This window comes from Aspergillus oryzae, chromosome 2, assembly GCF_000184455.2.
Source record: "Aspergillus oryzae RIB40 DNA, chromosome 2".
NCBI lineage: Eukaryota > Fungi > Ascomycota > Eurotiomycetes > Eurotiales > Aspergillaceae > Aspergillus > Aspergillus oryzae.
The window spans coordinates 5,847,360-5,861,723 of record NC_036436.1 but is presented as its reverse complement, the minus strand read 5'-3'; the positions used below and the strand labels follow the sequence as shown (position 1 = coordinate 5,861,723).

The window sequence follows — 14,364 nt, the reverse complement described above, 5'->3', positions numbered from 1 at the left end:
ATATTAATGGGTGACAGCGTGACGGACCAAGAGTTGTGGAAATAGCGGTTTCCGAACATAGGATAGATGCTGCGTTCAGACATATCTGCGCGAAATATTCTGTGGCCCAGTGTGACAATGCAGAATGTTGTCCAGAGCCTCAGCCTGACTACCATTGTCACATTGAGGACGGGTCTAAGTCTGGGGAGACAACTATCAGTCTTCACCGAATGCCAACCGTTCTTACAGACTTGGATACCGAAATACCAAATAACCCAAATTCTGGTGACTCTAACTATGTACTTGTGACTGATGAGCGTCTGCCAAACTGTTCCAGTGATGGCTCATCTGGTAATCACCAAGGAACCCTCTGCGTGAACAGAAAAAGGACGGCGAGAATACTCACATTAGCACGGCATACTGAGTCTTTGATTCTCCGATTGTGTCTCAATCTCAACCGCAATAATGCCCCGGCTTTCTTTACGGCCATTGAACAAATCGTTGCTTACTATGGAGAGAATGCCCAGTATACAGGTATCTGGGAACAGTTACTGTGTGATCTAGATAATAAGAACGATAGCTATGGAAAGTATTTGAAAAAGCAGAAGGATGACTGGAAGCACGAGGATCTAGATCCGGAGTCATGGCAAGATTGCGCAATCCGAAATTGCAAGAGATCGACGGAGCGCATGAAGCATACGCAGCATCTTCGCGATGAACTGGTGAATGATGGCAAGCTTCCCTCTGACAGGAAGATAGATAGTTTTGACGAGGTCACTCCTAATACAGGACATCAATGAGGTACTTTCTATTTCGGACTTTTCTTTGATGCTGTTTCAGTCAGGTCTTGCAATGCTGAACATGTAACAGATCTCTTTGTTGTGTTCGGTCTGATCCAAATTGTCATGTTTCAACTGCCAAATATCATTGGCCTCACTCAACAGGGGGAATAGCATCTTGCAAGTCATCGGTTGCGTGTTGTGCTCACCCTGACGTTTTCACGCAACGTGTCGTGCTACATTTGTTCATCTATATGCCCATTCCCATTGACAGATTGCAGTTTTTGTTTCACTTTACCACTTCTTTGCTTTTATCTGTTGCCTGTCTGTGTAATTCTTTCTTTCCCTAGTTGTTTAGCTGGGCTGTTTCGTGAGACGAAAGTTTGAACCCGAATGGGACTCTATCTTACATACAGCATAATAACGAGAGATAAACCATGTAGTCAATAGCCTTGTGAAAGCCTCTACTTCAGCAATTTCAAAACATTTCTCCCTTACCAACAGTCCAAAAGAACAAGAACCAACCTCACCACACGTATGTTAATTTACAGAATGCAGCATCCCCCTCATGCCCAAAAGTAACACCACAACCGAACCCTAACTCTTCCAAAACACCTTCCCCTCCATCAACCTCCTCGCCGTCCTAAAAACAGTGGCATGGCTCAAGCTCCCATCCACCCCAAACTCAGCCCCAACAACCAACTTCCCACTAGCATGACCCAGCGTAATCCCAGCCGGATCAACCAACTCCCCACTCGTCACCCCAGCCACAACACTCCCCGGCACTCTAGCAGCAGCAGCCAACGCCAAAGCAACAGTAATAGGCACCGCCTTATGCGGCTGACCCACCGACAGCGCCCTAACAAGCAAATCCACGTCCGCCTCAGTCTGTCCCTGCTCCAACGCTCTCGCATTAGATGCCGGAGAAGCAACAAGCCCGATCTTAGGTACACTCCCGGGCACAGACTCAGCCGTTTCAGCAAGACCCATGGCAACACCAGCCTGTCGCCGGATAGAATCCAATCGATCCAATAGCGTGGGATGTGCCTCGATTTCCTCGGGCGTGATATTCCCCTCCACGCCTAGCTCGGACGCAAGAACAAAGCAGCACGGGTTACTCACGTCAATACATGTCGTGCGTACACCGTCAAACTCATCAACTACCTTTCCCGTAGGGAATAACTTTCCTGTCTTCGACCCGGCGGGATCCAGAAAATCTAACTGAATCTTCGCTGCCGTCCCAGCAACCCCGTCGATGGCAAAATCGCCTGAGGCTGCAGCTTCGCCCTCTACCACGGGGAATCGGGATCGGATGACCTTTCCCGTGTTGGTGTTTAATATGCGTAGTTCGACATCCTCATATCCGTCAGAGTTGACAGGGAAGAGTCTCGAATCGACCGCAAAGGGTCCAATTGCACTAATCATATTTCCACAGTTACTGGAGTAATCGACGTGCGTGTTCTTGACACCTAGAGAAACGAATGTATAGTCGATGTCGACGTCAGGGGTCGTTGATTTGCTCACCACGCATATCTTGGATAAGCTTGATATGCCGCCGCCAAGCCCATCAAGTTGTCGGCCATTCGGGTCCGGACTGCCGATTACGCGGCGGAAGATCTCATCCCATGCTGAGCGGTCCGTTGGGAGGTCTTCTTTTTTGAAGATGACGGCTCGGGAGGTTCCGCCGCGGTAGTAGGCCGCTGGGAGACTTTTTTGGGGTTTGGTGCGGGTGGAGAGGTTGGCTCTATTTGGTAGAAGAGTTTGCGTGAGTGGTCTGAATGAAGTGCGTCGGGGGAGCATTTTATATGTTGTTTTCCTTGTTGTACTCCTGTCTAGCGTCGTGAGTATGTATGACTGTATTGTAGCTGACGTTGGACCGTCGATGTTTAACCTCGGATATTCGAACGGACCAATCATTTTCCACCAAATGGTTATGGAACTAAGTTAATTTCGTAGGCCAAACCGTTCAGTCTATAGCTTTCGAGCCTCAGCGAGGTATCTTGTCTTTTATGCTGGGTTCTAGTCTACGCAGGGTTCTGACAGTATTCTCACTCACAATATCAAAATCTTACAACTTAACCAAAGTGCTTAACTTCTGAGAGTAGCACCCAATCACCCCTGTCCTGGCCAATCATTTCCACCAGGGTAAAGCCACGGCATATCATGTATCCCCAACACAGCCTAGAACCACGATAGAAGCAGAGATCACAACTCATCCATGTCCATCTTTCAGGGTTATGGAGAGACACGTGCCCTACAAACTTCCCAGGTATCCTTACAGAATGAACACCAGATATCATCAAACCCACCCATCTCTATCAACAATCCAAGACCCGATATCCGGTATCATATCAGTATAATTCCCCGCATAGCTTTATCGTATCAATAAACTCAACCCCACACCCCCTCTTCGGATAACCATGACACAGTAACCTCTCAACACAACTCACACACCAAACAGAACAACCAAATAGAACCAATCCAGCAACCAGCCCCAAAATGCAAACTCCTGCTCTCAGAACACTCATAACCCAAGACCCAGGTCTCCCGAAGCCCAATCCAACGTCTTCATACTGGCAAACCCCACCACACCCCCTCAGTGATACTCAATCTCCTTCTCTACCCCCTCAAACCGATGTCGTGATCATTGGTTCTGGGATAACCGGTCTCTCGGTCCTGCTTACTCTCCTAGATGATCATCCTGATCTTAATATCACGGTTTTAGAGGCTAGGTCGCTATGTTCGGGTGCGACGGGCCGGAATGGGGGTCAATTGGCTGCGAATGCTGGGGAGGAGTATCTGCATTTGGTGGAAGAGTTTGGGAGGGAGGGTGCAGGGGAGGTTGTCAGGTTTACGTTTGAGAATTTACGCAGGATGAGGGAGTTAGTGCGGAGGTTTGCGGTGGAGGAGAGTGAGGTGGAAGAGGTGGTTAAAGTGAGGGTTTTTCTGGAGGACGATGGGTTCGAGAGGTTTAAGGGAAGCGTGGAGGCTTTGGAGAGGGATCTGCCAGGTTTTAAGGGGATTTATACAACTCTTAATAGGGAGGTGTTGAAGGTATGTATTTGATTTGATTGAGTGTTGGTATAATCTTCATTACGGCTAATATGTCTAGAGGGAGTATCACCTGGACGGCGCTGGGGGTGCTCTGCTTCCCGCTGGGACTGTCTGGCCTTACCGGCTCGTGACCAAGATTTTTGCCTCTCTCCTGGAGAGATACGGGCATAGGTTGAATATCGAAACGCAGACCCCCGTTACTTCTATCGCTTTCGATGCGACGAGCCCTTCCTGGCCGTATATCCTGCATACACCACGAGGAGGTCTGCGCGCAACTCAGATAGCGCACTGTACCAATGGCCATGCAGGACATTTGCTCCCTGGACTCCGCGGCCCAATCTATCCCTTCAAGGGAACGATGACGGTGCAAGACGCAGGCAATATCATGCCCAATCGCGGTGGTGATCTTTCATGGGGTTTCCATTATCCGGTTATGTATGATAAGCAGTCCGGTCGATATGCTGCTGGCCTGTACTATCTCATGCAGAATACGAAAACAGGTTATTTCTTTTTCGGCGGGGAGGACACGCGAATCGATAATTGTTTATCAGCGGACGACAGTCTGGTCGAGGAAGGCTCCATAAAGCATCTACAAGAGAAGCTGCCACATTTCCTTGGTCACAACGGAGCGGAACAATGGAGGTTAGCCAGCGGGTGGAGTGGAATTATGGGCTTCTCCGCAGACGGGCTTCCCGTTGTCGGACGTGCGCAAGCCTCAATGACAGGGCGACAGGGCGAGGGGGAATACGTTGCGGCTGCATTTAACGGATATGGCATGGCCAACTGCTTGCTGTCCGGAGAAGCTTTGGCAAAGATGATGATGGGAACAGACGTGAGCGCGTGGTTGCCAAAGGCATACGGTATTCATGAAAGACGGCTGAAAGAGCCACTGACAGTGGACCATGCCATCAAATCCTTCGATTTAGATGCCTGATGCAGATATACATGGCAGCGACATTCCAAATCACTAAATGCATGTCATCTTGGGATGGAGGTGCTGAAGCAGGTCTGTATATATTAATATGCCAGCCAATTGTCTGTGCTTAGCCCATGCAATGAACAGAATACACTTGATTCACCCTTTTTATGTCCGATCGTTCATCCTCTCTGACTTGGGTCAAGTGGTATTTCCGCATTACTCCTTGGATACTTCAGCTATAAAGTCCATCAGGTTAGGCTGGTCGGGAGTGCCATCGCACTTCCATGTTTGCGAGCGCATGGCCGGCGTTTTGTCCACAGCCGGCTTGCCAAACCCGTCAATCCCCCTTATCGAGTATACTCGCACGGTTAGCTCATGTCTTGATAAGCTCACTTTCATTTTCTTGTGCTGGCCGGTGCTGGAGAGGGCGAGTAGCTCGCCATTGTGCGGATACGCTGCTTGCCATGTCAACAGGTGCCCTGTCTCTTGCTTGATACCTTTCACGGATGAGCCCTTGGCGTGGGTGATGGCCGTAAGGATGTCTAGTAGCACAAAATGCGTGAGTATAGAGGCTGCCTCATCCTGCAAGCCGATGCGGTTCGGCGGGCGAACATCGGGATACTGAGGCATGTTGACTGAGATTTCGTAGTGAGTGCCGAGCGGCGGTGTTGTGACGTTAGTGCGAACCTTGACCCGGAACGAGCTTTGAGGGGTGACCAATTGCGCAGAAAAGGTCGACTCGTAGGGCAACAAAAACTCTTGAACCAAAGCCTCTACCTTTGGGAGCCCACTGATGGTGCGCCTGAGACTCAGAGACGAGAAGGGAGTCGCTGTAAAATCACACGTGATTCCAGCAGATTTCAAAATCTGGTTTATATCATTCAACAACGACTCCAGCCATCGCACATGGGAGCTATGCTGCAGGTAGGCCATTACCGGTCGGAGGAGCTGGTATTCTGGGGTTTGGCGGCGCTTTGGGGTTAGTGGTGTTGGGAGCTGGGTCCTTCTGCGTAGGTTTTGGCGATGGGCGTAGGCGAGCAGGATACGAATTGCATGGGCAAGAGCGTCTGCCACCACGGCGTGCTCGTTGGAGGACACTACATCATTTTCAGGCGATATCTGATCGCTGTCGATGAGATCCAACAAGACCTCTTGCTCCTCCGACACTGGGAATTGAACTAGATTCTGGCGTGTCGTGACTCCCTGGCTACCGAGTATTCTTGCCTCACGTACCAGCTCGTGAAACAGTTCCTCTTCGTATACCGTATCACGCGCCTGCAGGATACGACTCTCGATTGACTCAGTGTTATCCGACGCCGGTTGGTTCTTCGAGCACCCTGTGATTTGACCACGACTCCTCACACGCACACGCACTGTTCGCGCCTTGAGTGGAATTAAACCTTTGTCGAGTATCAAGCTTCCGTCGTTGGTTCGTCGCAGAGCCGCTAAGCCCCGGTCGCGGAAGATTGGAGTAGCTACAGCTGTCAGTATACGGACAATACTGAAACGAATCTATCTCACCTTCTAAAAAGCCATACTGTACCCCAAGGGCCTGTCTTTCCCTGGGCAACCTGGACACCTTCCAACCTTTTTCCTTCACCGCCAGCACCTCATCCCAATACCTGGTCTCCGATGCAACTTCAGCTTCGAGTCTAGTAGCGGAGTCGAGTAGTTTGCTCGCCGCGGAGTTAAAATTTTGCAGCCTCCACCCACGCGAAACGTTCTTGGTGTCTCTAGCCGCGGACTCGGGCTTTGGTGGTGGATTGACAATTTCCGAATTTAGTGATCCGAGGGGCGCAACTTGTTTCAGGTATGCAGACATGGACATTTCGGCTTGACGAGGCGTATGCTTCGAGAGCAGAAGGGAGACAAAGTCGAGGGCGAACATGGCTTCCATATGGGCCTGGCTGCAAGCGATTAGCGCACGAGAATCCTCCGTATGGATCAAGCTTACAGGGCGAATTGGGTAATGGCTGCCCGACGCTTATACAGCTGATCTAGACGCTCCGTCGTATCCTCATCGGCAGATGCGTTGTCGTTTTCCTCTTTGTCGAACCATGGATCTTTGTTTTTGTCGGCTTCGATCTTGGCCCGGAGGCTGTCCTCGGTGACATCGCGAAAGGAACCATACTGAGCATTAATCTGAGCGATCTCCACGGGAAGCGGATCTGGACGTTCGCGCTTCTCTGTTAAGGGACGAAGAGGGAGGTTGAAGGAGTCGGACATAACGTCGGTTGTCACCCTGCTGCGGCAGAGCTTGGATCAGAAAGACGGAGTACTGAAGATTGACTTTGTCAGGGCTGGTGTTAGATTGCACGGCCGCAACGCGGTGAGTCGGCACGTGATCCTACTTGGTCAACGCCGTCACATTGCTGTGTAGCCCTTAAAACAGCAATTTCATTGGTGGTATACTTTTTTAAAACAATCGGAACATCTTGTTTAACGGACAATTGAAGTAATATCATTGAATTGTTTGTCACTATATCATGGTGGAAGAGTAAACTATTACCTATCACCGTTTGTACGGGAATATATATCCTCAGTAGTAAACGCATACTCTGTATTATTCAACAGCATATGTGACTTTGGCTAAGTATAACTAGCCCAGCAACTACTAATATCGTACTAGATGATTCTGGATGATCTTTGCTTCACCTAGCTTACCAGTGTATACAAACCTTTTTCCCTTTCCAGGTGGCATAATGGCATGCTTATTGTTTACTCTACGAATGGTGGCCCAAAGAGGCATAGTGAGGAAGTGGAGCTCTTGACCGGTAGACAAAACAGCTCCTGAACTATGGAGCTCCCGGGAGAAGAGCTTTAATTGATATTACATCGGAGTGTTTGACGGTCTAGTTGCATATATTAGATCGACTCGCCTTGGGAGAACTGTATGCTATGTGAGTCGTATATCATGGACCACTGATTGCCTGTCCAGTTTTAAGAAAGGAGTTGGTTCTTGTTTCTCTCACAATCGGCGGAGCCCTGTCGAGCCATATGGGAAGACAAGGATGACCCCTGTGGCCTGATATCATAAAACTGGAGCCATAGGAGCAGTTCACCGGGTCAAGGTTGAAACGATTGAAGAGAGGGAAACTAGTATAGCCAACCAGAAACCGTAAAACATGAGGAGATGTCCGGATCTCTGATACTCTGAGGGTTCCATGCTGACCGTTAGATGGCGTCACACTCCACCACGGAGAACAGTCCGCCGCCACACGTGCTGGCCCAAGCCCTGCCCTAGAGGGGTTGTCACGTGATAGCTCCGGACGCTTGCCCCGAACGGGCAATGTCAGTGACATCAGCGATGATAGTCTTTTTTCTTCACTTGCATTTCAGACTTCCTCAATCCCGCAGCAACTGGCAGGAATTGCTTAAGTTGACGGGAAATCCGCGGAGATCAACAATATAGGTACACTGTCTGACAGTTTCACTTGCAGGGGGATCCCGCACTCGGTGATATAACACTCGAACTGCTCCTGAGACGACTATCGACTTTAGTTTCACTTTCTTATCAAGTTCCAGTCAGTGACGTACCGTTGCCCACTCCCGCTTTTTCTCACCGGAATTCTTTCCCCCCCACCGTCACACAAGTTATCTAAACCTCAACTGTTCCACTATCCATTCAGACCCCCTTTGTTTGTCACTCCTTAGATCTAATCATTGACCTTACTTCTTATTGTTCACCTATAGTTCTTTAATAGATTGTCATCTGCATGATGGCTACGACGCACGCCCCCGCGGAGCCTCCCAAGCGCCGCCGTATCGGTGTCTTGACCTCTGGTGGTGATGCTCCCGGTATGAACGGCGCCGTCCGGGCTGTCGTTCGGATGGCTATTTACTCCGGATGTGAAGCCTATGCCGTATACGAAGGCTACGAGGGTCTGGTCCATGGCGGAGATATGATCCGTCAGGTACACTGGGAAGATGTCCGTGGCTGGCTCTCCAGGGGTGGTACCTTAATCGGTTCAGCTCGTAGCATGGCTTTCCGGGAACGTGCCGGTCGTCTGAAGGCCGCTAAGAACATGATTGTCCGGGGTATTGATGCCCTGGTGGTTTGCGGTGGTGATGGAAGTTTGACTGGTGCCGACCTCTTCCGTTCTGAATGGCCTGGCTTGCTGGAAGAGCTGGTCAAGACGGGCGAATTGACTGAGGAACAGATTGTCCCTTACAAGGTGTTGAACATTGTTGGTCTGGTGGGCTCGATTGATAACGACATGTCCGGCACAGACGCTACCATCGGCTGTTATTCCTCCCTTACCCGCATCTGTGATGCGGTCGACGACGTTTTCGATACCGCTTATTCGCACCAGAGAGGCTTCGTTATTGAAGTCATGGGACGCCATTGTGGCTGGCTGGCCTTGATGTCGGCTATCAGCACTGGCGCCGACTGGCTTTTCATCCCCGAGATGCCACCCCGCGAGGGCTGGGAAGATGACATGTGCGATATCATCACCAAGGTAAGCGATACTGAAATCATGGAATTAGCCGGTTCATCTGCGTGCTAACCGTATGTCCCACAGAACCGTCAGGAACGAGGCAAGCGGAGAACGATTGTCATTGTGGCCGAGGGCGCTCATGACCGCCAACTCAACAAGATCACGAGCAGCAAGATTAAGGATATTTTGACCAACCGACTTGATCTGGACACTAGGGTGACCGTCCTAGGCCACACTCAACGAGGAGGAGCAGCATGTGCCTATGACCGTACCCTCTCGACCCTACAGGGCGTGGAAGCCGTCCGTGCCGTTTTGGATATGACACCCGAATCTCCGTCCCCTGTCATCACCGTCCGCGAGAACAAGTTGCTGCGCACGCCGTTGATGGATGCAGTGAAGGCCACCAAGGAAGTCGCCGACCTCATTCATGAGCGCAAGTTCGATGAGGCTATGCATCTGCGCGACTCTGAATTCAAGGAGTACCATTTCGCCTACAAGAACACTGCTACCCCCGACCACCCCAAGTTGATCCTCCCAGAAAACAAGGTATGTCGAATTCTAAGTCTGCGTTAAAATAAAGCTAATGTCCTCTAGCGGATGCGCATTGCCATTATACACGTCGGTGCACCTGCCGGAGGTATGAACCAAGCCACCCGTGCTGCCGTCGCCTACTGCCAGACTCGTGGACACACGGCCCTTGCCGTTCACAACGGTTTCCCCGGCCTCTGCCGGCATCATGCAGACACCCCCGTTAGCTCTGTGCGCGAGGTCAGTTGGGAGGAGCAGGACACCTGGGTCAACGAAGGTGGTTCAGACATCGGAACCAACCGAAGCCTGCCGTCCGAGGACTTCGAGACCACTGCCAAGTGTTTTGAGAAGTTTAAGTTCGATGGTTTGTTCGTGGTTGGTGGTTTCGAGGCTTTCACTGCTGTTAGCCAATTGCGCCAGGCCCGCGAGAAATATCCAGCCTTCAAGATCCCCATGGTGGTCTTGCCGGCCACCATTTCAAACAACGTCCCGGGTACCGAATACTCCCTCGGCAGCGACACCTGCTTGAACACTTTGATCGACTTCTGTGACGCTATCCGTCAATCCGCGTCGTCCTCCCGCCGCCGTGTCTTCGTCGTCGAAACCCAGGGTGGTAAGTCCGGTTACGTCGCTACGACCGCTGGTCTCGCGGTAGGTGCCTCGGCCGTCTACATCCCGGAGGAAGGCATCGATATCAAGATGCTGGCACGCGATATCGATTTCCTGCGCAACAACTTCGCTCACGACAAGGGTGCCAACCGTGCCGGAAAGATCATCCTGCGCAACGAGACCGCTTCCAGCACCTACACCACACAAGTCATTGCCGACATGATCAAGGAAGAAGCCAAGGGCCGCTTTGAGTCGCGTGCGGCGGTCCCTGGTCACTTCCAACAGGGTGGCAAGCCCTCTCCGATGGACCGAATCCGTGCCCTGCGCATGGCCATCCGATGCATGCAGCACATCGAAACCTTCTCCGGCAAGTCCGCCGACGAGATTGCCGCCGACGAGCTTTCTGCGACCGTCATCGGTGTCAAGGGATCCCAGGTACTCTTCTCCCAGATGGGCGGTCCCAACGGCCTGGAAGCGACCGAGACCGACTGGGCCCGTCGTCGCCCGAAGGACGAATTCTGGCTCGACTTGCAGAGCACCGTCAACATTTTGTCCGGTCGCGCCAGCTTCGGCGAGGGCAAGACGGGCTGGTCTTGCTACGAAAACTGTTAAACGTTGGCATAAGAACAACAACTTGCACTGTTAAAGGCGTTAATGAGAGTTGGGTGGTTAGAATCCGTGACCGGCGGGAAGACTGGTCGTTTTCCCTTTCACATACTAGGCCGGCAAGAACAAAACGAAACTTGAGATGCAGTGATGGCTGCTACGTATGTATCATGACAGACAGGAATTATTGAATGAAAATTATGATCTCCCTTATTCAAATCGCTCTTCATACCTATATGCATTATTAAACGTCATATCTGAACTCATAGCGTATCTCATGTAATACATCTTCACCAAATCATGCAAGACACTCCCTAGACAAACCCGCACTCGCTCAATGACCCCGAAACCGATAACAGTGACAACAAGACTAGTAAATTGTAATACTTATAATCGAAAACGGAGAATCGAAGAGAAAACGAAAATAGAAGTCATGAGTAAAGGTAGATTATTTCTCGATAATCGCCAACTCATCCAAAAGCTGCACCGTTTCAGCCGGGTTAGCGATCCAGGCTGTGGTCGAAGCCAGGCGTGCCTAAGATCCACATATGAGTATAATTACATTGCAGGTTGTAATAGGAATGAAGGAGAGGGGCTGTTAACAAACCTTAAAATCATTGGCGCCAGCGGACAAGAACTGGTCGCCAATGTGGAGAGTACGGGAACGGTCGATGCCGCCGAAATACTGCTGACAGGCGCGCACACCCCAGGATTTATCGCCGATGTCGACGAAGACGTCATTTCCACCTTTATCAGTAATATTAGTCAGGTCTGTAGTGTGTGACGAGGAGGGGTTGTGATATAGTACCATTGAACGCACAGAAGGGCAATCTAGTGCCGACGACCGATCGCTCGACAGTGTTTTGAACCACTAGGACCGTTTCTTCCCATTGTTCTCGAGTAACCTTTGTCCGATCGAGGGGGTAAACGCCAACAGCACGATCCTTTCTCAGTACTGCGACGGGGAGATTCAAATTCTTGGCACAAGCGCGGAGGGAGGATTCAGCGATGTCCAGAAGCTGTGTGATGTCCGATTCTTGCCAGGAGTGCATCTCTTCGAGCAACCATTGTTCACGGGGGACGTAGGTAAGCTTATCCGGGGAGGTGTGGTCGTAGCGGAAGAGGAAGTTGCTTTCACCGCCCATGACGACGAGACCGTTGCGATTGGCCGGGGTGAGGACGTCGGAGCTGTGCACAGCGTCGAGGAGACCCTTTAGACGTTCGTAATACTTGGGTGCCTCGGTGTAGCCGGCGGCGGTGACGATGCCGATTTTGCGGCCTTGTTGGAGGAGACGGATGAGGCGGGGTATGACGGGGTTGTCGTCGGTGAGGCAAGCGCCGTCATCGTATAGGGTGACATCTCCGTCGAAGGTTACGAGGTCGAGACCGGAGGTGCGAAAGAGGCCCAAAAGCTGAGCCGAGTTCAGGATGAGGCGGATGTCATTGAAGGACGGGGCAACAAAGCGACGCCGGCTGATGAAGCGTTGGCTGTCCTGGTATTTGAAAGCGTCTTCGAGCGGGAGGGGCGTGAAGAAGGAGCCTACGGTTGGCACGAGGTGATTGAGCTTCGATTTACCGGGGGCGCCTGTTTTTATGTGGTGGACTGGATTGTTCTGAGTTAGTGAAGCGAATTTGGCTGATGTGAGTCAGGGGAGAGGAGTACTATGATCGCGCATGAGATTCTCAACATCCCGGAAGATCTCCGCATAACGTTGGTGGGTATCCGCCGCAATGGCGACCAGATTCTCGCCGTGCTCTTGGTAGACCGCCGTAGGTTGTGAATGCAGGACAAATGGAACAGCCAGAAGGCCTTTGATCCATTCTATCAGCTGGTCGCGACGATGCGACTGGTCGAGTTAGCGCCATGGACCGCGGGGCCAGTTTGCGTCATACCTTAAGAGCATCAGTAGGATTCGTTAGCGGAGCGTCCACAATTCACAACAGGGTCAAGTCGGAACTCACATTCAACGCGATAACGGGTCGTCATGATTATAAGGTGTTATAGGAGGAATGATCGAGAGTGTATGGGGAGCTGTCGAGTGTGGGGGATGGAGGATGAGGAGAAGATCAAGTCTCAAGGGAGCTTGTTTGCTCTTCCCCACATCTGGTTTAGCTTCGGTATTAAATCTATAGTTTGGGTCATGTGGCCAGATTGTGTCGTGACGCGGAGATAAGATCTGTCAAATCAGATCCCTCAATGCCACTCCCTTCATTCTCTCTGTTCTTTTATAAGTGGCGTCAATTGTCGGTGTGACAGAATGTCATGTCGGAGGCCGTAGCTGTAAGGATTCTAAACCAGTCTATACGACGAACAGGCTGGAATTAACCTGACTGGTCACGGACGTGACCTATAGTCGTATATACGTGGCATTTGAATGAACCCAGAACCTTTCGGGCCTTTTCCACTTTTGAATGTTTGAGTCTGTCTCACGAATTACCATGGATCGTAAAAGCACACGGCCTCTTCCAACGCTCCAGAAGTGCCCGACCATGCAAGGGGGCGGAGACTGATGGTCTATTCGGAACCAGTCTCCATCCGCTGCAGATCTGGTGGACCCTCAGATATATCTGGTTCATCAGACCGTGTCCACCGCACAGCTGCATATTCAGTTGTGATTATAGCTTGTTATTGGGAAGGCATTGGTCGAAACCAGAAGCACCACTTGAGGTAGTGATTTTGTCGCTTGTGACCATTCTTTGATAAGTGCATGAACTCGGTCATCGCTCAAACCTAGAAGATAACTAGATCGGATAGATCCGAAGAAGTTGTCAGTTGGGCAGAATTGAAGACAAGCGTATACAAATCACAGGCCGGAGGAAACGCGAGTCCAAACACTCCTTGCATAACTACTAGGTGGAAATAATAGAAGAGGATTTGATTTCCAACTAAGGGGTATTTACCGGAAACGGCACTGTTCTGCTGTAGGCAGTCGCTGAATTGTCAAAGGTGGATTTTGACGATTAATGTCTTAATAGGTGTCAGAGCTGCTAACTATGCAGGCTCTACCTTCCTATAACAATACTGGAAACTTAATTGACGTGAAGGAATAGCTTCTACCAAGGTAGAGTAGACATAGTTCCTATGGATCGCTTAGAGTATACTGTGATGGTCAAGTCTAATACAAAGTGGCCAATAACCCTTTCTATGACAGGAGAGATCAACGAGAAGAGAATCAAGAGAAGAATGTGTTTATAATCGACAACTAATCAAAACAAAAGTCTGTAAGCCAAGTCCATGTTCAGTTCCAGTCTCTAGAACAGTTAACTAGCTAGTTAGGTCTCCACATCAATAACCCCTCGTATCCCCCAAATCACGAGCTCCGTATCACGAGAACCCCTGCCACTCCCCCAAACCAACCAATAACAAAGCCCCCACCAAGTGACCAAAAAAGCCCTCAAAACAACAAACCAAGACTGATGGCAGCCTGAGTCACTCACTCCCGGATGACAC

The 14,364-nt window shown here is 50.6% G+C and overlaps 6 protein-coding genes across 6 annotated transcripts; 3 read left to right on the top strand and 3 right to left on the bottom strand.

Annotated features, from left to right (window-relative positions):
- Positions 1-209: 209 nt before the first annotated feature.
- Positions 210-779, top strand: AO090003001394 (uncharacterized protein; the record flags this gene model as incomplete). Its single annotated transcript, XM_001820402.3, has 1 exon — positions 210-779. The coding sequence occupies one exon, from the start codon at positions 210-212 to the stop codon at positions 777-779; it is 570 nt and encodes a 189-aa protein (XP_001820454.3).
- A 576-nt stretch (positions 780-1,355) lies between these two features.
- AO090003001393 (uncharacterized protein) lies at positions 1,356-2,558 on the bottom strand (the record flags this gene model as incomplete). The annotated part of the gene is made up of 1 exon (XM_001820401.1): positions 1,356-2,558. One exon carries the CDS (start codon positions 2,556-2,558, stop codon positions 1,356-1,358), a length of 1,203 nt encoding a protein of 400 aa, XP_001820453.1.
- Positions 2,559-3,257: 699 nt separating this feature from the next.
- On the top strand, positions 3,258-4,746 carry AO090003001392 (NAD(P)/FAD-dependent oxidoreductase; the record flags this gene model as incomplete). The annotated part of the gene is made up of 2 exons (XM_001820400.1): positions 3,258-3,812; positions 3,871-4,746. 2 exons carry the CDS (start codon positions 3,258-3,260, stop codon positions 4,744-4,746), a joined length of 1,431 nt encoding a protein of 476 aa, XP_001820452.1.
- Positions 4,747-4,947: 201 nt separating this feature from the next.
- AO090003001391 (mediator of RNA polymerase II transcription subunit 17) lies at positions 4,948-6,957 on the bottom strand (the record flags this gene model as incomplete). Its single annotated transcript, XM_001820399.3, has 3 exons — positions 4,948-6,206; positions 6,253-6,638; positions 6,686-6,957. 3 exons carry the CDS (start codon positions 6,955-6,957, stop codon positions 4,948-4,950), a joined length of 1,917 nt encoding a protein of 638 aa, XP_001820451.1.
- Positions 6,958-8,450: 1,493 nt separating this feature from the next.
- AO090003001390 (ATP-dependent 6-phosphofructokinase) lies at positions 8,451-10,919 on the top strand (the record flags this gene model as incomplete). The annotated part of the gene is made up of 3 exons (XM_001820398.3): positions 8,451-9,191; positions 9,255-9,716; positions 9,765-10,919. The coding sequence occupies 3 exons, from the start codon at positions 8,451-8,453 to the stop codon at positions 10,917-10,919; spliced, it is 2,358 nt and encodes a 785-aa protein (XP_001820450.3).
- Positions 10,920-11,361: 442 nt separating this feature from the next.
- Positions 11,362-12,900, bottom strand: isn1 (IMP 5'-nucleotidase ISN1; the record flags this gene model as incomplete). Its single annotated transcript, XM_023235300.1, has 6 exons — positions 11,362-11,448; positions 11,521-11,660; positions 11,722-12,549; positions 12,577-12,760; positions 12,784-12,806; positions 12,876-12,900. 6 exons carry the CDS (start codon positions 12,898-12,900, stop codon positions 11,362-11,364), a joined length of 1,287 nt encoding a protein of 428 aa, XP_023090333.1.
- Positions 12,901-14,364: the final 1,464 nt, after the last annotated feature.